General features: G+C 39.3%; 1 protein-coding gene and 1 long non-coding RNA gene across 3 annotated transcripts; one reads left to right on the top strand and one right to left on the bottom strand.

The window, feature by feature from the left end:
• Positions 1-569: 569 nt before the first annotated feature.
• cep350 (centrosomal protein 350) lies at positions 570-22064 on the top strand. 2 transcript variants are annotated; one of them, XM_077716806.1, is made up of 38 exons: positions 570-910; positions 2660-2745; positions 2849-2886; positions 3123-3231; positions 3400-3550; positions 3901-4553; positions 4635-4721; positions 4810-4917; positions 5264-5380; positions 5941-6680; positions 6854-6975; positions 7396-8318; positions 8407-8539; positions 9141-9265; positions 9369-9493; positions 9852-9996; positions 10163-10326; positions 10433-10543; positions 10611-10685; positions 10789-10907; positions 11007-11078; positions 11173-11366; positions 11469-11659; positions 12030-12308; positions 12406-12558; positions 12671-12828; positions 13801-13923; positions 15181-15404; positions 15502-15680; positions 15829-15970; positions 16271-16431; positions 16528-16658; positions 16723-16781; positions 16862-18330; positions 18699-19232; positions 19327-19473; positions 19575-19697; positions 20206-22064. In XM_077716806.1, the coding sequence occupies exons 2-38, from the start codon at positions 2664-2666 to the stop codon at positions 20359-20361; spliced, it is 8622 nt and encodes a 2873-aa protein (XP_077572932.1). In that variant the 5' UTR covers positions 570-910; positions 2660-2663; the 3' UTR covers positions 20362-22064. The 2 variants fall into 2 exon arrangements, with proteins under 2 accessions (XP_077572932.1, XP_077572933.1); XM_077716807.1 differs by lacking the exon at positions 13801-13923.
• LOC144196532 (uncharacterized) lies at positions 10032-13045 on the bottom strand. Its single transcript, XR_013326345.1, has 3 exons — positions 12850-13045; positions 12713-12764; positions 10032-10507 (listed from the first exon to the last, which is right to left on the bottom strand). It is a non-coding gene; the product is annotated as an uncharacterized LOC144196532 (long non-coding RNA).
• Positions 22065-22575: the final 511 nt, after the last annotated feature.

Here is a 22575-nt window from a genome sequence, read left to right as displayed (position 1 = left end):
TTTGATTGTGAGTGCTTATGGTCGTTTGTCTCTCTGTGCGACCAGTCGAGGGTGATACCCTCGACTGGTCGCACAGAGAGACACCCGGTGTTGTCCGCTTTTCGCTCAAAGTCTGCTGGGTTGGGCTCCAGCTCTCCCGGTATAGTCCAGAATAGGACAACAAAATTAAGTTATTTTGACCAATTAACCAATTACTAATGTAAACCAATTACACCAATAAACTGAACAAATATCTTGTTGTGTTTGCCAAGTCACACTATATCTTATTGATACCAAAATAAATATTGAATAAATATTATAAGTAATGATTTATTTTAGGTTTTTGTTTAATAATGTTATATGTTAGGGGACAATGAGGACATGTATGTAAACAAAACTGTTTGTAAATCTATCAGGTATCCAGGTCAAGTGGTGGACAAATTCACTAATTTAAGGGCGAATTCATCCGACATAAGATGGTTACTACTTAGTACTTACGCATCTAACTCCCCATTTACAAATGTATAGTATAGTTATTCGCGTATTTATTTCAAGGACTCCAAAAATCTCGCGATGTTTTCTGTGACTGGCCCGTCACAAAGCGCCCCATCTTGGCTACTCTTGTTTCACTGGTTCTGATGGGTTTATGTATGTAACCCGGCAAAGGTCAAGTAAAACGCTTGTAGACACTTTTTTTAGCCGGATCTCCAATTTAAATAGGTTGTTTTTACTGGAAAGTGTCTTAGACGTCAACGATGGCTGCTCGTTGCTGAAAAAAAGTTGCTACTTAGCACAAGTGGCAGTTGCTAGCTGCCTGGAGCTATTACAAACACAGCAGAGAAGCCAGCTGAAGATTTCTGATGATGTGCGGACATCTCGCCTTTTCCTTTGGTCATGGACATCTAAATGATTCGGATCTCAAATTTAAATGGTGAGCATTAGTATTTTGTTGATGATCATGTTAAACTCGAAATGTGAACCCGAGTTTGCCTCTGTGATCATTTCCTTAGCCGACGGAGAAATGAGTCATAACCAAGTTAGGATCGAAAAGAGTTAGTACATTTTTATTTTTCTTAATAAAATGTTCGGACTGAACCGCTAGTCATTAGATCGCCCTTCATACGAGTAATTTCCCACATTTTGTACACATCGACATGTCAAGATCACTTGGTGATGCTTACAGACTGCCATTTGAAGTCTATAAAATGATCACAAAACCAAAAGAATTCCTCCAAAACGCATCTATCGAAGCCTGACAAGGCTCCTTCTATTGTCCTTATTGTCTTTGTAGCTAAGCGATTTATCTTTTGTTCCTGATCACCGAGTCAGAAATCGAGCGATTAAGGTGTGGTGTGTTCAACTAATTCTTTCATATCAGTGACTAACCTTTATTACATATCCACCTAAAATTCTCACACTAATATGCTAAATTTGGAAACGTAAATCAAATCAAAAAGTTTTGTTTTTAAGTAGCCTTTTGAGAACCCTGATTAAGTAAGTACTATGTCCAAAACCCACAAACACGTTAAAACAAAAATAGTACAAGTCAGGCACTTTGATGTTTCAAAATTTAGCATTAAACATCATCTATGCTAATGACAGCTCAACTCATAAGTCTTACAATATCCAAGTTGTCATTCAGGTTTTTGTTGTTGTTTTGAGATATGAGTGGGTGGGACCAAACTAAATTGAATAGATTGACCACACAAGCACCAGAGTGTGGTGTTTTTTAAATTTTTTTAAAGAGGCTAAATTAAGTTGAATGTTATATGAAAATAATAACACATGAGTTTAAAGCAACCGCCTAATTTTGCCAGAGCTTCTTGTGAACAAATAATGGTGTTGACTACTTCCTGTATGCTGTGCTCTCTATCTCTCTCTCTCTGCGTCAGAAGGGAAGTGTGTTAACCCCAGGCAATGTCATGTGACTCATATGACCAAACTTGCTGACTTGTCCACCGGTTCCTTCCAAAAGAAATAAAATCTAAACATCCAAAGCTCAGTATTTGCCTACATTGTAAGCCAGTGCTACCACACAACCCTCAAGAGTAGCTTGGTTTTAAAACAAATACCTATATGGCTCTTGCCTTCTTAAAACAGGTCTTTTAATTTTTTTATTTTTAGGTAAACATCCGACACGTTACATCTTCAGTTTCATGCTCCTTCCTAGAATGAAGTCAATGTTGTAAAACCGGTTTAAATGACTAGTTTACACAACGTTGTTTCTTTGTTGATAAAAGGTGTTGTAGCAGAAAATATACTGTATAATCACAATCATCTAATCTATTTTTATTGTTTATTACCTCAGACATTTTTCCTTATTTTTTATTAAAGCTGAATCATTTCCTTGTTGATATAGCTTATATAGTGTTATTCTTTGTTCTAATTTGATTGCTTTTCAGTCTGAAGAATTCACATGAGTTTGCTTAAAATAGAATTTAAATAACGCCTCTTTATTCATCAACATTTGCCTAAGGGTTGAAATTGCCTATATATACGCAACAGCGGCATAAGGGGTTATATTTGCATTGCTGCTGGTGTGTGTATTATCAATAAAGGTCGCCAAATATATGGTTGGCCAAAATAAGTACAGGTAATATTAGTACATAATATGCAAGTTCATTTTCCCCCATCCTACATCACAGTTAACAAGATGACCTTGGTATTTCCTTGTCTACAGGTGAATGGGTGAAATGAGGAGTAGTCAGAGGGCTTTGCCCCTCGGTGTCACAATTCATCACCACACAGATTCTGCTAATGATTCAGGTACAAAATGAAATACTGTATTAATTTGTATACATTTTTTTTAGCTATACATCAGATGAGCTTCTTGGACTAAACATCACCAATGATTTTCCTCTTTTATTAGATCTAACTTCATGTAAAAGTTTGCCGCAGACCAAAGCTGTAAGTATACAAAGAAATTATTATATGATGCATTATTTATAGGTCTTACTTTAAGACATAAACCTTTTTAGAGCAACTGTAATCCTGGTTTTATGGTTGGAATGATTACCTTGTTGTTGTTTATTTAATCGATATTTCATACCGAGACAAAGATGTTACTTGTAGCAACAACCTAATACATCAGCGGAACCCATAACATACCACCTGGTCATGATATTATTATTCTATGTGTATAGCTGCGACGAATAGAAAATCATGTGGAGGCCGTGCCTGGAACGACAGCACTCCTCCTCTCCGTCATGGACCCGCCCAAGAAAAAATCATCTGTGTCGGGCCACAGCAGAGGTTAGTTATGGCATAGTGTTGCTGAATCATAATGACAACTTCAGCACTATTATCTTTAAAATAATAATTTTCCAAATTTAGCCGGGATAGGCTCAAGCAACCTTGATGCTACAGTTTTGTGTTTTGATACGAGGTATGAAGACTAAGGTACTACGTGCTTCATTACAGGTGAGACGATAGGGTCGTCGAAGTCTAGCGAATGTGGTCGCTCGAGTTCCAAGAAGAGACGCTCGCGCAGCCCGCTAAGAAATGCCACACAAGACAGCAATGTCACACAGCACAATAGTATGGCACTCAGGGAACAGCTGACTTCGTACAGGTACGTGTGGACAATCCGTGCAAATTGTTTGATTTCTTTGTCCTTTCAGATATGGTTCAAGCTGTATTGAGAATGATTATATTTAAGTGTACTTAAAAACATTGCGTCATGAAAGAGTGAAAGATTTTGAGTTATTGGGAATTACGCCTCAATATATCAAATAAATTGTTAAAAGTAAGGATGACATGTTTCATGTTTGTGCTCAGTTGCACTAAAATCGCTAAAAGAAGATGCATCTTTCCTACATGTGACCATTCATACAAGAGCTCAACCTCCATATGTGTGAATGTTGAATTAAGACTAAATCTTGATCCTCTTTGCTGACCCAATGTAATCTGGTTTTCTTACAGAGAGACCGCCCCTCCATCTTTATCCTCATCTCAGCTGGAGACTTACAGACCACAGTCAATATCAGAGCCCATGTCCTCTTCCTCAGACGCACTGTTAAGCAAATCTGTCTCTCCGAAAGACACTTGGGATGAGCGGACAGACAGGCACTTGAACATCCAGGATGAGCGGACAGACAGGCACTTGAACATCCAACCCTCTGGAGACTGTACAGAAGTCTGCTACCTCAATGACCCAACCACTGTAGACGCCCCACCGACTTACGACAACCACATTCCTTCTACGAGTCCACTTCCAGCTATGGAGAACGGCAGTCCAGAGGCAGAAATCACCCAGAGCGGGTATATTCAAATGTCCAGTCCGATTCCCCCTCCTCCCTCTGACATGTTATGTAGATGGGAAAGTAGTCCTTCCACCAGTCCAGGCTCAGATTCTCAGCGTTTGGAAAACCTGAGGCGACACCAACCGGATGATAAACTGGAAAAGCTCAAAGAGCGTATTAGAAGGCAGGTTAAATATCAAGAGGTAGCTGCAGAGAAGGAAAAAGTGTTGAACCGTCTCGATCAGCCAATTATGACCACAAGGCGCAACAATGGTGGCACTGCAGCCAAAATACGGAAGGTAGCAGCTGCACCACAAGTCCCGACTTACAAAGGTATTCTAAACTTCTCTTAAAAGGATCATTTTAAAAAGCATTGTCTGAAAATAAAGATTCATGTTTTTGGGTTTTTCTCAGGCTTCAGCAAAATCGAGACAAGGACTCGGACTCATGGGACCGCACTTAAAGAGGAAGCCTGTAAAAGCCCGGCTAAACAATTTGCTGGTAAGACAAAACGTTAACATTAATGGGAAGGGGTGAGATATATCCTTGGGCAGAGTTTTTTATGTTTGTCCTGATGTTGTTGTTGTAGAAAGCACTGCACCTAGGCAGCAACGGGAAAGATATCGTCCTGCAGAGAGAGAAACAAAACCAACCAGGAAAATCCACAGAGCTGTCCCTGGCCAAAATCCAAAAACATGTAGGTATAATACAAGGCTTAGATTTAAAGGGCCAGACAATGCTTATCATCTGCATTCCAGAGAAAATAATTGTATTATCGCGGCTATGGCTAGTGTACATTAACCGCGATATTCGAGGGATTACTGTATTAGCCAATCAATTGTGAATATCTCACATTTACCGCCCGCCCTTGTAGATTGTTATTACTCATTATCTAGTCTTTATATGTATGTGGTGAAAAAGTCACAAAACAACAATGTATCTCTAATACCATAAAATACCTCAGCAACTCTTTGGGCTCTCAAGTAACACCCGTCAGAGCTTTTAAAGATTTTTTAAAATGACTGACAATGTTGTTCTGGCAGTGATTACACCTGCTTCCTGGCGGGAAGGTTCGAAGCTGGTAAACAAGATTCTTGGTGCCGCGGCAAAACAACCCAGAGAGACGAGGAACCATATTAATGATAAAGTTCAGCATCCAGGTCAGTGACAGTGAATATTACTGTGTGAGTTTTTTTCTCAAATTATCTTCTTACAGCACATCTAGAAAAAAACAGATTTTACAAATAACAAAAGTTACTAAAACGATGACTGGTGACCCCGTTACCTTCCCTCGCATTTTCCCGTATTAACTTTTACACCACTGGCAACCACTGACCAGAAGAAATTGAGGTTAGACTAGTTGTTTTGGTTGGGTGAACAATGAGTTGTGGCCTGATTTGATAAGGTTGCTCTTAATACTGGAGCACCAGAGAGTGGCATTAGCATTCAGTGAAACTCGGCTCAGCACAGTGGGCTTCACAACTGTCTGGATTAGTCTTTTAAATCCAAACCAAGATTTTTACTTTGACATTAATTGAAGTTGGCATGGCAACGCCCTGCCTTCATTCTCTCCTAAAATGGCTGCCTCCACTTTGGATGGCCACTTCTAGAAAACTACTAGCAGCCTTTGCAGTTGAAATGGACTTGATGGGATAAAAATTGAATTTTCTTTTTCCACCTTACGAATATTTGTATGTATATTCATTTGTTTGTTTTACAGTGCATCACCACCGTTCTAATGCTGGCAAAACGATTGAAGCAAAACATCAAACCCGCCCTAGAAGCATTGACAGACAACCACTGAGTGGATTTAAGGGCCGATCTCAAAGCCACTCCACATCCCCTTGTAGCCCGTCACCTGCTGTCTATGACAACTGCCCACTGGCTTTGGGGAAAGACCCGTTGTCAGCAGAGATGCGGGCCATATTAGATGACCCACAGTTTGAGTCCAAAGCAAATGAGGAGGAGCAGAGATCTCAGCTTAGATCCGGGAGAGGTAATGGCCGTCCCAGGGGGAAAGCCAGGTCATTGTCCCAAACAAGGACTCCCCACTCCTTGTCTGGAACGACGGCACCAGCGTACGGCCCCTACAGAGGTAGCCGTAGCGCAAACCCATCCTTAAATCAACCGCAGTCCTCAAGTGTGTATGAAACTCCGGAGAAAAAGCGGCATTATGATTCCGATAAAATTCGACAATACATGATGAAGCAGAAAGAAGAACGGAAGAGACGAAAGGCAGAGGAGAAGAAGTCTTTGAAAGAATTGTCGGAGAAAAAGAACCAGAGGCTTCAAGATGTCTACAGGAGGCAAAAGGAAATGGCAAAAACTGTCTTCACTCCTGTTGATGCAACTGCAGCCAATTGGCAGAAACGATACAGAGAAGATACTTACAATCTCCTTACAATGGACGAGAGTCAATATGGAGTCCAGATGCATTCTTCTGCTGCATCACATCATCTGGTACATGTAAACAAAATGCTACCCCCCCCCCAATTGTTAAAATTCCCATGCTATCACATGAAAAAAAAACAACACCGCTTATGCATCCCAAGAATGATTGTAACCCTCATGAGTATAAACGGCATAGAATGAAAGGAAGGTTTGCCTAACTCCTGTTTTTCTTTTCACCCCAGAGACCAATGTACCAACCCTCTGGAGAGTCTGATAAAGAGAATAAGATACTGGAATTACCGCACAGTCCCTCAAGCAGTGACAGGTCTTTGACTGCTGATCAGATACCTCCTCTATTAACAAGGTAGATTTAATATGCTTATCATATTCAAACATTTACTTCCAAACTGCATTTCAGGGCAGTCTGAACGAGACTCATTTTCCAGTTATAATGACTATTGCTCTAACTCCCATTCCATTGGCTTCTATTCCAGTCAAAATGGATTGGACGTTGATGGCCTTAAAACATTGCCATTCAAGGCCAGTCCTTCTTGTTGTAGTCCTGTAGTTTTATATGGCAAGCAATACTTTTCCAGCAAAACGTAAACAAATCAGAATTTGAAGCATGATGATATAATTTCAAATGTTTTTTTTTTAAATAACAACTGGACATCTCACACCATTATTGGCTAAAAGTCTAAATGCATTTTGTTGCAGTGTGTGGTTATAATTGCTATTTTGATCTGTCCTATTACAATAAACTTTATGTTCATTTATGTTGTAGGGATGATTTGGATGTTGGAGTTACTTCAAATCAACATGCAGATTTTAGTCCAGTTCTTCACTCCCACTCTGTCTCCAGCAACAACAGTCCACTCGGATCTGCAAGCTATGAGCCTCTCTTTGCTCGCCCTCTGAGGCCGGAGACCCAAACGGTAGCTTGTGACGTCAAGCCTGCCCTCACAGATACCCCCACCTGGTCTCAGTCTAGGAGGTCCCGCATTGACGCACTGAAGGCCACAGCCATCTCGCTCTCTCACCGCATAGAGAATGAAGGCCGGCAGATTGCCCGAGTGGGAATCAACTTTGGTGAGGCGACGCCTTTAGACACCGATATTCTGGCCCGTAGACGGTCGTGGGTTGACCTCGACCAAAGAAACGGCACATTTGATGATGCTGACCTGACTCCGGGGATCCAGAGGATGATAACAAGCGCTGGTCTTAGTCCATGCAATAGTGGCTCACTTCCAGGAGCTGGAAATTTGCACACCTTCAAAGGGCAACAACAAGAAATGACTGCTGATCGAATTGAACAGTCTCCTAGCAGTAATTGTTTACAGAGGAGAGATGACATGGCTCATAGAACACCAGAAGTCAACAGGAAAGAGAAAAGGACAGATCAACATGATTCAAGTGGAGGTTCTATCAGTGAGGGCACCATCCTCAGTGAGGGGAGCTTCAGTCAAGATGAAATGAGCCTTCCTCACCCTCCCAGAAATCATATTCCCAGATTGATGCACAATACCGGTGGTGACTCTTCTGCTCAAAGAATTGAATTGCAACGCCTCACTGACTTCCAGAAGGAGGCTGCCAGGTGCTTGGCTCTCACCTCAACTCAGAACACAAATATAATGCCTTGGGATGAGTTGAGCAAAGGAGACCCTTTCAGTGTCATCAACATATACTTAAAGAACCTCAATGTTAAAGGTTATTATATTGTGTTATTTGATAGACATCTATGCTGACGTACTAAAAGTTGTTGAAACCACTTATATCTTTTTTTTTTCTCCCGCAGTGGATGACAGGAATTCTCCATCTGCTCGTTCTTTCCTATCTGGAGAATCCCATGAAGATGCAGCAGTCTATGAGGATGATTTTGCATCATTTCATAGCAGTCAACACTCAAAGAAGAGTTGCAGTCCACATAGGTGCTGGAATGATTTCAATAAAAGCTTTTCAAATTAATCCACTAGGCAACATTCATTTTACAATTGGAAAGCTCTTGCAACAACATCCCTCTTCGGAGTATATTGTGCTTTGGTCAAGTTTCAAATAAATGTTATTTGTGATCTCTGTTCATTTCAAAGCAACTCAAAAGTACAGCCAAGGCATCACAGATCATTTATTTGATAATCCCCAAATCTTTTCATGAGCTATGCCTAGTAACATATGACAGCAGTCTATTAAAGGGACAGATGACCACTTTACCATGTTGATTTTAGAATAAAGACTTTTTAGAATAAATTTGGGCCAGGGACACAATTGCAAATTTTTATTGTTAATGTGGAGAAAAATGTAAGGATTCCAGATTCATGCTTTCACATGAATGTCATTTATACGAGATGCTGCCTGTCCCTTTAAGGATTTTTTTAATCAATGCGCTCAAATCTATTTAACCCTGGAAATGTGTTAAATCTCTGTAAATATGCATGTCTTCAAAGTTCAGACTTTAGAAAGATAGTTCAAATATGATGCTTCTTGAAATGCAATGGGTCATTAAATAATGCTTTTTCTTTTTTTTTATTGCAGTTGTGTGGGATTAGAAAATAAAATGTGCCCACCATCCCAAGAAAGAGTGACTTCTCTTTTAGCCTTGCCTGATTTGGGTTTGGCTCAAGCTGCAGCTGCTCTCAAGAATGATTCTCTAAAAAATGGTGAAGTTGAGCTTGTGGTTTGCCCACAGGCAAATGATTCCATGTTGAAAGCGCTGTGATATTCATGAAATGAAATGTCTCCTCCCCCTCCCTGTCTGTTCAGGTAAACTCCAGTATTCACCTAGTGCCCTACATCAGCATATGGTAGCAGAGCTCAAGTACCAGGAGTCCATTGATGAGTCGTTGAGACAATTTGGCAATGTGGAGAGGCTGCTAGGTCTGCCTGAGGTAATTCTATTTCTTGTTGTTTTTAAACATTTGCAGGGCAAGTGAGTGTTTTTAGTCATTTATCAAATGTAGCTTCATAAAGAACTCGCATTTTGAGTCATTTAGATATGGCCGCAAGTAAAAAGTTGATAAATAACATTTTTATAATGTCCCCTTTTTGATTTTAATTAGGAAACATACAATTAATTCCAATCAAATCGAATCAATATTTACAATTTTCTTTTTTCACCTAAGCTATTAAAAACAGCAATAAAATGGCTCCCTGAATGAATAAACCTTATTTAATTCTGTAAGGTCAATCACTTTTAATTTGGCTGTTTGATAACCTGTTTGTCCAATTGTTCCCTAAATATCGAAGGCGAAGCAGCAAAAATCTCCACCATCAAGAGGCCAAATGACGTCTCCCCCTGCCGTTCCAAATTCTACTCAAGCTCTTGAGTTCCTCTCCCAACCTCAACGTAATGGATTCAATGTTGGCACTTGTAACAGCAGCAGGGTTGCAGGTAAATAATCACTGGCTGATTTCACAAACATGTGAGATAACATGTGATTGATCATGTTGTAGTACCTTTGACGTTGGGAGTTGTTGAGAAAGTCCGCCAAATGAAGGCAATGATTTCTTTACCGGGTCATGATCACATCATTTTTCTTCCTAATTTCTTCTCTCAGGTAATCTCCAGTACTCTCCTGCTGCTTTGCATCAACATATGACAGCAGAGCTCCAATACCAGGAGTCCATAGATGAGTCATTGAGACAATTATGGGATGCGGAGAGACTGTTAGGTGTTTCCATGGCCCAGAACGAAAGTGCTGTATTGGGACAAATGCTTGAGGTAAAGCAAGTCTATGAGCTTTCTTTTACCTAATAACAAAACATTCAGGACTTTTAGTTTTTTCCTTATCATTTTAAAATGTCTGGGTCTTATTGTCCGGTCCTAGGCAAAGCAGCAGAAACTTGAAAACGATCCGTATGAGCAGAAAATCCAGGCAGAAAGAGAAGCTTTGGAGGCCCAGCTGCAACGAGAAGAAGACAGGCAAAGAACAAACAGGGTACTTTTTTATTTTTTATTTTTAGACGTATATATATATATTGATGTTTAAACTTTTTTTTGTCCAGGCACATGAAAAATTAATGGAAAAAATTGTTCTAACTCAAAAAGAGACGGCGGAAACAGCACGTCAGATCAAAGAGGTGAGCAATTTCTTGACGCACTTAAGATTGTTGCACCAAATCAGGAAAATCTTAATTCTCATTGTTTACGCTGTTATCACTATTGTGTAATTTTGTCACACAGCTGACAGATCTGACACGCACTCAGATCGAAGGTGCTCTAACTGTATCCGGTGCTGTGCCTGAGTCTATCATTCTGAACAAGCATCAACGACAAAAGGAGAACAAGTCCGATTCTGATAGGTAAAAAAAAAAAAGTCCTCCCTCAAACAAAAAAAGGCAAATATATTATTTGTTACAGTGTAAGGAAAATATTTCCCTAACATTTTATTCTGTTTCTAGCTATCAGACAAAGGAAACAAGTAGAAGCCTCAGTCACAAAGACTCACAACCCCTACAAAACTCCCATTTCATGTAAAAACTCAACTTATTTACAGGCCAATTTGTATTAAATGGATTGAAGACACTAAGCTTTAACACCCCCCCCCCCCACCACTTGTTTCTTCAGTGTTGCTGATGCAAGCTTTTCCAGTAACCTCTCCGATACATTGACGGATCACCAAAACGAGGTCATTAAAGAAGATAAAAAGGAAATGATGGCTGAACGAGAAGCCGGCAACAATTCAATAGAGGAGGATTGTCCAACTGCGGAAAATGACTCCCTCTGCAGTGAAAGCATCGCCTCTGCAGCGGATGTCAAGGGTACTACGCCGCTAGTGAATTTAAGGATTTTGTCCAACTCTGTCTCTGACAGTGTTTTCCAATGACTTTTGAAATGAACTCAATTCTTGTCTTATTTCTTAGAGTATTCCTATAAGTTTGATTCGTCCAGGACAGAGGATGAGGTGGAAGAACGCTCTTTCAGCTCTTTGCTGTCATGTAAAGAGCACCGTCGAAGTTCTATAGAGAAGAGGGCAAGATGCCTCGGGGATTCAGAGGATGAATTGGCAGATTGCAGCACAAATGATGTCTCGGGTTCAAGTCATGTTTCAAAGGTGAGAGCATGTGGTTCCTTTCAACATTGGAGGATATTTGGGCTTCAAAATTCTAGAAAAATAAGCTTTTATAATAATGAATATTAAACCAATGTACAAATAACCTCATAATTGTTTCACATTTCATTTGAACAGTTCATTTTAGGCAAAATTTCAATTTATCTCGGATTTCCTCATGTTTTTATGATTATTTTTTTTAAGATTTGGACTCTCCACTAGTAAATTGAATCATATGTTTTTCATTAGTATTTTGTATGTGGAATATTTAAAATTTAAAGTGCAGGACTAAACTCCAACTATGGAATGACTCAAACATTTGTCACCATGTACACCATGAATCCCTCAAGTTTTTGGTCTTTTTCTACTTTAGCATAACAAATCAAACATGGCCTTTTCTGGTGGGAAAGACAGCTTCTCCCGGTTCACCATGGACATGGTGCGTCAGCACATGAAAGACGAAGACCTGCGACTTCAGCATCAAAACGCTTTGCTGCGTCTACGCCAGAAAGCTGTCAAGGAAAAGATCAGAACCGAGCTGGCGTGGCTGGAGCACCAGAAAAAGCAGCTCAGGAACAAGGGAGAAGATGACAAACTGCCCCCTATCAGGAAAAAGCAGAAGGGTCTTTTGTTGAGACTTCATGAGGAACAGGTAATGGACTTTAAAAAAAAACTATATACCAATCTAGTGACTCATAATTTTGGTGCTGAGATTTTTTTTTTTCTAAATGAATTTTCTATAACCTCAGGCTGAGATCAAGCGTCTTCAAGAAGCCAATAAAGTAGCCAGAAAAGAAAAACAGCTTCTGTTGAAGCAGCAAGAAGAGATTGAGCGAATGAGAACTTCAACACAAAGACTGAAAGAACGTCTGAAGTCTGCGGGGGGTGATGCTCCTCCGTCTGTAAGTAGTATAACAAAGGTTATGTAATAGAATCATTTTCAAATAGACACATGTACAAGTCACGAAAAGGCTTTTTTTAAAGATTTTATATACCTTATCATTTGGTCTCAAGGAGTCACTAATGTCAGAAACACCAGTGTCAGAGGCTGCTTACTTGAGGCCTACTACGGATGGCAGTCGCACACCTTCACCATCCCCATCCGTCTCTGCAAGTGAAACCAGCAGCATCATGCAGAAGCTCAAGAAGATGCGTTCACGCATGGATGAGAAGTAAGTGCTCTTTATTAATACCATTTGTTTGATCCGTTTTGGACCAATCTTGCCCCTGGTTAGCCGTGAGTTGCAGTCACCAAGGCTGTGAGTGATAAAACCTGATTAGTAACTAACCAAATTAACACAGAGAATTTTCAATTGCATGTCTTGGTTTTCCTCTCACAAATGGGAAAGTATTTTTCAAAATGTTCTATTAGAGTGAAGTTTATATGATATTCACGGTTCCCCTCAGAAATATTGAAAGTAGTAGTGCAAATCCAGTATTTTATTTTTACCAGTAGTGTCATGTGATTAGGAATTAAGGAGGATTTTTTGCTTGGTTACCAGTTCATGTAATGTGATTAGAAAACCCTCACAGCTGAGTGGTGAAAATTAGGTTACCTGCATGGTAATTCATACTGTACATACAGTACTATATTATAGTAAAACTTTCCTAATATATGTCTAGTAAATGGAATTTAAGAAATTTGAACACATTTGGCAGTCATCCAGAAACAAAGTGCTAAATTCTCTTCTCATGCCAGATTAAAAAAAATAAATCTCCGACAACTATCATGCATTCACAATTTGGTATAAATTGTTGTTTTTTTTTTCAAATATTTTGCCACATGGCTACCAACGGTTACTCTGCCTCCACTTTATTTATCCATCCCAATTCCAAAAAGGCTTGTTGACTCCTTTTGCTTGCATACCGAATACGTGCTTTAAAAAAAAAAAAAAAAAAACATTGAATAATTGTAATCATTCTGTCCACTGTTTGAAAACCTAGCAGGCACCTGGCTTTTAACTACATGACACACAAAACACATGCTCATATAGTACTTTTCTCTCTCCCTCTCTCCTTGTTTCTTTCCCCCTTTGTCCTCTTTTGCTTTTTGTCATTTGCTATCATGTTGTCATTCTCCTAAATTCCCGTATATGTGTCTCTCTTTCTCTGTGATTGTTCGATACGTTGCATTTGTGTCATAGACACTGTTCCCCCATGCACTGCTTCTTCTCTGTGTTCACGACCCAGCATTGGGCCTCCCTTAGTGTCTGTCTTCCCAATCTTGACCCTCAATTCCAGCTCTATATCTACAACCAGTTGGACAGGTACCGTGCAGTTCTCCCTACACTTTTCGCCGCTTTTCTTCCAACCCCGAGTCCCTTCCCATCCCTTACTGACTTTACCTCTCCCTCTCCAAATGAAAAGCGTGTGCTCAATGATATGGGTGTGGTATAGAATTTTGACTGATGTGATTGGGGTTTAAAGATTTTTTTTTTTATTTAGAGGGTGGCATTTGTGAAGGGTGTTTTAATACTCAAGGAAAGATTAAAAGTTAAAATTAGCACAGCCTTTGCTAGATTAAAAAAAACACTCGATGTCATTGCATATTTTTAATTTTAAAAAAAAGGTATTTTATTAGTAGAAAATTACAAATGTATGGTGTTCAAAGGTTGTGCATGTTTTGATTAGTATATCTTTCCTTGTTGGATGGGAAATCTTGACTCCATTCTGAAATTAAAACTCATTCCCTCTTGAATTATTTTCCAAACTTCTCTTTTCCTTCTCGGCTCACAGGTTTTACAAGAGGTCCTGATTCTGTTTCTTTATTACCCAGCTGCGATCATTAATACAAAATGTTTTAATTTAAGCCACACTATCGCTCAGAGCAAATTATACACAGAGTATGTCTATTAATGAACCCATTATATCTTAATTATTCCTTTCCTGCTTGATTGGATAACTTGCACACCTTAGGCAAATAAATAAACAACTATTTTCTATAATAGAATAGATGGGCAATTCTTCAGTACCTGATCTATAATTAGTTTGAATTAAGAAAACACAGTGACTTTCAAATTGGATAGAGAATACATGCTAAATTCATTTTCCTCATTATCCAATTTCTGTACCTAACTGGGAGCTAGTCTTTTCCTCATGAAGTACTTCACAACATCAGACTAAAGGAACATAAATTAGAAGCTTATTGGTTTATCTCAGGGTTTTATTTTAATTTCTAAAAAAGCTGCCCCGCCCCCCACTGTCAAACTTTTGTTTAATGGGTCTTCCATGCTTGTTTAATTGATTTGTTTCTTTAGAGAAATACTTTGAGGTAAAGTTAAGCATGTCTGAAGTGAAAACGGTTGGTTGTCTTGGTGATTTGAATCTGCCTGCTTTGAACTTTTTGTGCTAAACTCTTTCCCTACAACATTAATCATGGTACTTTTTCTTGGTTTGCCAATACCAGCTCCTTTTTCCTATATTTAACTGCATCTTATTTTTCCCCCCTTTCTTTCCCTCCCTCTAAACACGCACACTTCATCTCTGCGTTGTTCTCTGCAATCTTCCTTCCATCCACCTATTAGATTCCTGACTAAGCGGGAACAGCAGTTGATGCAGAGGCGTCATCACGCCGAAGAACTGCTGCAGTGGAAAAAGCGACTTGATGAAGAAGAGGCAGAGGTTCGGAGGATAGAAAAAGAGGCTCTGGCTGGTTGGAAAGGAGGAGAGGGCAGCAAGGCAATCTCGGAAAATATCCCCAAGTCTAGTCACATTCGAAAATCAGAACCCAGAGCAGTTTGTGAGAAAGGTGATTCAATTCTTCAATTTTGAACATCTTGCTGTTAGAAAAAGGAAAAATGAACTAACTTCACAGTTTTTTTTTTTTGGTGTCATTTTAATTTCAGCACATGTGACCGAGGACGATGATTCCTCAGTCATATCTGATTGCAGTATACGCACAGAAGAAGGAAGAAGTCCATCCTCAGCACAACCTGTATCGGTGGCTGAACTAATTCTGGCATCTAATTTAAGCAGCCCCCCAAATTACGTTGAGGACTTTGCTTCATTTACACGCAGCAAGCAGGTTTGCCCAAATGCCTTTTTCTACTTTGAAGGGACAGAAAACACTTTGGATAAATTGAAGTGAAAGATGTGTTACTTCAAATCATTAAAAAGGCAAATTGAGAATTTCTTCTGACATTGATATAGTGGCCATGTCATTTTTCTTCCAGTCTTCTCCAATTAAAGACAGCCAAAACCATTCGTCCTTGTGTGATATTAGCACCGAAAGCAAGATGCAACTGCAATCCTCTGTCCAAATATCAAAGCAGACCCCAAGTCAACCTGTGGAATCATCCATAGTTTCACAAACAGGTGAGTTGTTTTCTGTCCAACTAAAAATAAGAAATACCTCAACACTAAGAAACATAATTATTAAATCACCAAACACTTTCAATTTCGTAATGCCAAGTGAGTTTTTCTAGATTTGGTATAGTATATGCACTAGTGGTTTGACCAAAAGCTTTAAAGTGAACTTTAGACATAAAGAAAACATCAACTAATCCCTAAAGAATTAGGTTTAAATTCCATTGGGCACAATTCGGATTATACTTTGCTAATCACAGAGCGATTTTTTCTCGCACATTCTGAGATTTATTTGTCTTTGCTTTTCAGAACCCATTTCAGAGCAGAGTGACATCGAGAACAGAATTAAGTCTCTAAAAGAGGAGCTGAGGAAACGCAAGTTAATGGCCAGTCAGCTCAAAAAGGAGAAGAAGATGAGGCGCAAGGATCGCCTTAAGGAACAAGAAGCCATCTTGCGGAAACAACTGCAGGTAAATATTCGGCATTTTTTCTAGTAAGATGTTTGCTGCTCTTGGTGGTTTTTTTCGTTATATAGATTCATGTATATATTCCCGATTTATATTCAGAGCTATGACAACTACATTGGAAAAACCAAGGCAGCCCTGAGCAAAGATCCTGAGCCATCTCTTCATATCAAGATTCAGAAAGAAGATTCAAGCTTAGCTGTAGATCAATCCGGCCTCACATCTCCTACAAAGTTTGTTTTTCCTTTTCATATTATTATTATTATTATATAATGTACTAAATCATTGTCTCTTTAGGTCTGAAACCAGTGATATAGCTACTGTGGGACTTGACAATAATGTATCATTCCACCAAAGTACGTTTGCATTTTCATTTTCTAGTAATTGCTTTTTGAGGCTGTTATGATTTTATTCATGATAAATGTCTGACTTTTAGATGACGACAAATCTACCTCAGCATCTGAAGAGCCCCATGTGGAAGCTGTCCCACCATCATCCCCTGTGTTGGACACACCTTCTCCTGCAGTAGATGTCCTTGCTCAATCTAAAGAAAATTCCCCATCCATTGACAATTCTTGCAGGCTTGACTTGTATGTTATGCCTTCAGTGAAGGAAACCCCAACAAGAGATGTCCAAGCTTCTCCCCAGACAGATTATCAAGATGACTTTGAATCCGCTTCACTTCAAAAGGATCAACATATTCCCAAATCAGATTCAATTTGCCATACTGAAATACAAATGTACAGTCACGATGAAGAGTTCGAAGAGGAGATTGCCGAAGAATCAAGTCGCAGTTCTGTTACTACTGGATCCATTCAAGAATCTGGTCGACTATTCAAGCTTCAGAAAATGGATGACTCAAAAAATGATAATCATAGCATTGATTCCATCTGTCCAACACCACAGTCTCTCAAACCCAGCCCTGTCTCTTTGACTACAGATGAAATGCCTGGTTTCAACATCGGGGACCGTGTGCTTGTCGGGAACGCTGAAGCCGGGACGCTTCGATTTAAAGGTCCAACCAGCTTTGCTGGAGGCTTTTGGGCTGGGGTGGAATTAGACAAATCTGAGGGGAGGAACTGTGGCACCTATGACGGAGTGCCATACTTTGAATGTCAAGAACGTCATGGCATTTTTGCTCCTCCTGAAAAGATCACTCATCTGCCAGACCAGTTTGACGCCTCAGCAGTAGAACATCAAGATTCTTACTCTGATCATTATGAGGAGGGCATTAAAAGTGAAGAGGATATATTTGAAAACATACAAAGTCAGGAGAAAAGTGAAGAAACCTCTCATAATGATGTATATGTGGAGCTTTCAGATGAAGCAGCTGACATAGCGCAAAATCTTAAAAGCCCAGAGCTTTGGAACGTTGAAACACAACTCGAGACACAAAATAACAACCAATCTAAATCACAGAATGGTCAGGAGTCACATGACATTCTAAACGAGAACTTACCTAGCAGTCAAGAGTCCATCATTCTTGAAGAGCATGCACTAACAAATAGACAGATTTCTGAAATATCCGAGAAAGCGGAAACGCCTGATCGGGACGTATCATTTGGTCAGGAAATTTCTGTGGCCGTTGATGAGAAGGAAGCAAGCCAAGCTAACCAATCGATATATCCCGATTGTACCCATGAAGCTGGTGATCGCATTCATTTACAAAAGGATCCAACTTCTCCTGACACGTTAGCAGACAAACTGCTGAATAACTTTTTGGTTGACACCGTTCAGGATTTCCTTCAAATTAAAAGGGCTAAAGAAGAGAAAATAGAAGCTTCCAATCAGATCAATTTCGTGCCTGAGGAGCAAAGGCACACGTCGTCATTGGAACCAGAAGAAGGGCTACTTTCCTTTTTATCCAAAGAGGAGCCATCCTCGCCAGAGTTATGCAACCGACCGGTGAGTCCCATCCTTCAATTTCAACAGTAGAATTTTAAATTCCATTTTTAAAGTCATCAAAAGCTTTTGCAGAAATTGTTGAGTGTTGTGTGCAGTGACAGTACTCCAGACTAACACACATGTTAGTATGGGTACACTAACGAATATGTATCTCTAGCCTTTAAACTCCCCATTGGCACATTAACTTTTTTTTTTAGCATTTAAAGGTACAGACACCAGAGACACTGAACATGTTGATTTGCCCCTTTTTCAATCGATTTTTTTTTCTTCCACCAGCCAAAGTCCGTTGTTGGTATGCCGACCAACTGTGTGTGTATATGAGCACGGAAAGAATAAACAAATTTAAAATGCTGTTTCTTTTACAACAGGAAAGTCCAATTCTGGGGCTCAGTGGGCAAGAAGAACTGGCCAAACGACTTGCAGAACTGGAACTAAACCGTGATCTGCTAGATGACCTTGGCAATGATGAGGACTGGTTTGACGAGGATTTTGGTCTCAGCTCGCGGAGAGAGCAACAGAGGCTCCAGCAGAAGGAGGAAGATACCAGGCTGGGAGCGGGCCTGGGAAAATCTGCTTCCTCTGCTAAAGATCCCTTGAGCGAAATGGTCTCCCACATAGAGGGGGGGGACCAGTCGTCAAAGACGCCACCGAGACCCGCCCTCCCTCTTCCCTTACCTGCTAAATTGCCAGAACAACCTAGCATGGTGGTGCCTCACTCATGCAAAGATGTTGAAAAGATGGTTCTTACTGCTGTTCAGGAGATCTGGGAGAGCTGTGGCCTTACAAAGGAAGGGAAACATTCCCTTTCGCACATGAACTGCCCTAAACCTTCCATTGAGTTTTGGGGTGTCGAGGAAACCACGAATGACCAGGAGGCTCTTGCCATTCGTAGCTACAAAAAGGTTGCCTTACCTCATCCGACTTTAACATTTCCATTTGAGTCACTTTTGGCCTAGTAAGAGTTTAGTCTAATGTAAAACTATTGTTTTCACTCAGGCTGTGTATGACCTGACATGGGAGATCCTCCAAGAAATCTATGCTGAAGACCCCAATGCCAATCAGCCTGAGTGGGTTAAGCCACAGCGAGTCAGGTCTGCCTTTTTCCACAGAGTAAAGACACCACAAGACCTCAATAAAGTGCAGGTATAAATAAATTGATTCTATCTAAAAAACCTCCTCACACAGAGAATATTGTTGTTCCGATAAATCAAGTGCCTTTCTTCCCTATGTTGTCTGTCGCTCAGGAATTTGTCACAGAAGAAGTTTTGAAGCTTTACGGTTTGTCCAAGAACAAGAATAAAAAGTCAGACTGGCAGAAAATGCTGAAGTTTGGACGAAAAAAACGGGACAGAGTGGATCAAATACTGGTAAGTCAACACACAGACAGTAAACAGAGTTCAGAGTTTTGTTTAATACACGCTGCTTTATTTGCGATGGGCTTGTCAACACACACTGTCATGGAGCATTACATAAACAACTGCAAAAAAGACCTAGTCACCATTTCCAAAAAATGATTGAATGTGTTAAAAATATTACAGTAAAGTAGACTAACCGGAAAATTTGTACTGTAATACCTTGTCATACCAATGCCCCAACATACGAGTCATTTGTGCTCAGCTGAGAAAATATTTGCCTTGAGATACAAGCTGGGAAAATTGATTTGGGATACGAGTAAATTGACATATGAGCTCCATCCCGGAGCGCATTAGAATCGTATCTCAAGGTATTAACGTGTACTCGTAAAGCTATCAATGAATTGGCTATAACACAAAAATCCACCAGATGGCCCTAAAGTATGACATTTGTTGCTTTGTTAGACCAAAAATAGATAATAGATTTGTTTCAAATTGATCACATTATTTGTTTGATGTGCAGGTACAGGAACTCCATGAGGACGAGGCTCAGTGGCTCTGCTACGAAGAAGATGAACTGTCCGTCAAAATGCAACTAGCGGACAGCATCTTCGACATGTTGCTGAAGGACACTGTAAACACGTTAAGACTCATCACCAAGAGGGCTCCCATTAGTTGAATGTCATCTGTTTAATGCCCAGGAAATATTTTTTATAGAGGGAGGGGTTAAAAGGTAGAACAAAAATGATCGTGGATGAACAAAATGAATGTGTAGCAAACACCACAACTAACAATTGGTTAATTAGTGGCACATTTTTCAGTACAATCTACACTACAAAAAGTGATTATCTTTTTTTGATCAAATCGTTGTGAGTTGGGGGCGTGACATTTGCCTTAAACTCATTTTAGATTATCATCCCATGTTATTTAAAAAAAAAAAAACTTGAACTTTAACACTCTTTTAATGTGCCACTGATCGAAAGTTTGATTTATATTGCCCTTTTGCCAGGAAGTACAACTACCATATTATGTCAAACATTTAAAATATGCTATTTATTTTTTTTTTTGGGGGGGGGGGGGGGGTAAAAACTCTAAAGTCTATTGGAGAGAATGAATTGTATATTATCCTGTGAAATGAAACAAGAGATTTAATATTTTTAAAATCAAAATCTAAGATCTAATTAAAAGCACAAGTACTGTAAATTTGCAATAGATATGTTGGGCATATAGGATGTAAAAAAATGTATTTAAGAGTCACATTAAGGATTTTGTCCCACTTTTAAGATGTGTTTTATTATTAGCACAATATGTGTTATTGTTAGCTGTCCATGCAGCCTAAAAGTAAAACACTACTGATTTCCTTTTTCTTAAATCTGGGTTATTTCTGTTTACCATTATACATCAGGTTTATGGATGCCTTCAGTAAACGGCATTAAAGTGGGACATAAATACAAAAAGTACTGCATTGCCGTACTGTCAAATGCTGGATTTTAACCTTCCCCATTCAATGTTTTTGTCCACTTCTATCATACAAGAAAAAACACCTGCTTTTTTCTCACTCAAAGTGCAAGCTTTGTTAGCATGGCACCTCTTCGTCCTTGGTGCTGCGAAACATTTAGCCAAGTCTCGACAGTCAACATTCAGTTCAAGTGCCTCTTTGTTGTAAGAACACTGACTTTGTTAGCTCATCATGTTTTTGGACCTCCCTTGAATGTCATATTGTTCCAACTGCTGTAAATGATCCTTTAAGAACTCATTTTCCTCTTTCCTGGTTTTGCCAAGTACAGCCTCCTATGACTTCAATTTAGGCCTGATTGTTCCTTTTTTCATGGCCATACCAGCTATTTCTTGACTTTCCAACTCGTCTTAAGCAAAAGTGACCTTAACTTAACGTTTTTTACCCGTTTTTCTTTGTTCTAGATAATGTACCAAAAACGTGATGCCGACCTCATTTAGTATTTCCGCCTCGAATTGTACGATATTGGAGGACATAACTTTCTCTATTGTAACTATGCAGTCCTTCATGTAGTTGACTGAACACCTTTTAAGGCCTCCTGTTTGTATAACATCATTTGGAATCTGTATCTTTTATTCTCACTTCACATTTAACATCTGGTCCTGGTTCGATTTATTTAACCGTATCTTACAAATTCCCTTTTTGTTGTTGTTTGAAAATGTTCATGAATATTTATAATGTTCTGAGAGTGTGCACCAAGTGCACTTTGCCTGTATATTACTTTTATGGGTGTAAATATCAAATCGCCAATTGAAGCAATGCTTACTGGAACCTCAGTGATTGTTGACAAATGTGCGGTTTACTTTGCAAACTTGTATTATAATATTTGTAGATGTTGGAACTGTAAATAAAGCGTTGTAATGGAATGATTTGAGGCAATGTTTCATTTTTTGACAAGAAAAAATAGATAATTTGCAAATTTAAATGCATTTAAAAGTTTGCATGTGCACATATGTGTACGCAATAAGTTCAATAAGTTGCAAACGTCATTGGTTGTTAGTGTCATCGTCATCTTTTTCGTTATTACAAAACCAAATCGATGGCAGTGAGGACGAGTGGCACAACTCCAAGCACACGGTAGGCAATATTGTGCCAACAAACAAATTGTGATGCCGTCACTCTTTGCACTTGTTCACCTTGACCAATTTAGAATATCGTTTGATTAGTGAGATAATCCCAAATTATAATTTCATCACTCAGTCATTTATAATGACATAATTCACATGACTTGCTATGATTCTTTTCTTATTTATTTTTCAAAAGAGACCATCAGTGACAGGTAAAAATTAACACTCAATGACAGCCACCAAGGATTAAACGTGTTTAATGTCTAACTTGCAATAGCAATGAAATTTTCTTAATTTTTTGTAAAATAAA

The sequence above is a fragment of the Stigmatopora nigra genome, chromosome 5, assembly GCF_051989575.1.
Source record: "Stigmatopora nigra isolate UIUO_SnigA chromosome 5, RoL_Snig_1.1, whole genome shotgun sequence".
NCBI lineage: Eukaryota > Metazoa > Chordata > Actinopteri > Syngnathiformes > Syngnathidae > Stigmatopora > Stigmatopora nigra.
Note: the sequence above shows the minus strand (reverse complement) of the source record. Positions and strands in the feature narration are given on the sequence as shown.

What these genes read in the sequence shown, in the direction of transcription:
- cep350 (XM_077716806.1), top strand. Translation starts at nt 2,664, where the DNA reads ATGGGTGAAATGAGGAGTAGTCAGAGGGCTTTGCCCCTCGGTGTCACA. An exon ending in GAATGATTCTCTAAAAAATG is followed by an intron (nt 9,266 to 9,368) that starts GTGAAGTTGAGC and finishes CTGTCTGTTCAG; the next exon opens with GTAAACTCCAGTATTCACCT. An exon ending in CAGAGCAGTTTGTGAGAAAG is followed by an intron (nt 15,405 to 15,501) that starts GTGATTCAATTC and finishes TTTTAATTTCAG; the next exon opens with CACATGTGACCGAGGACGAT.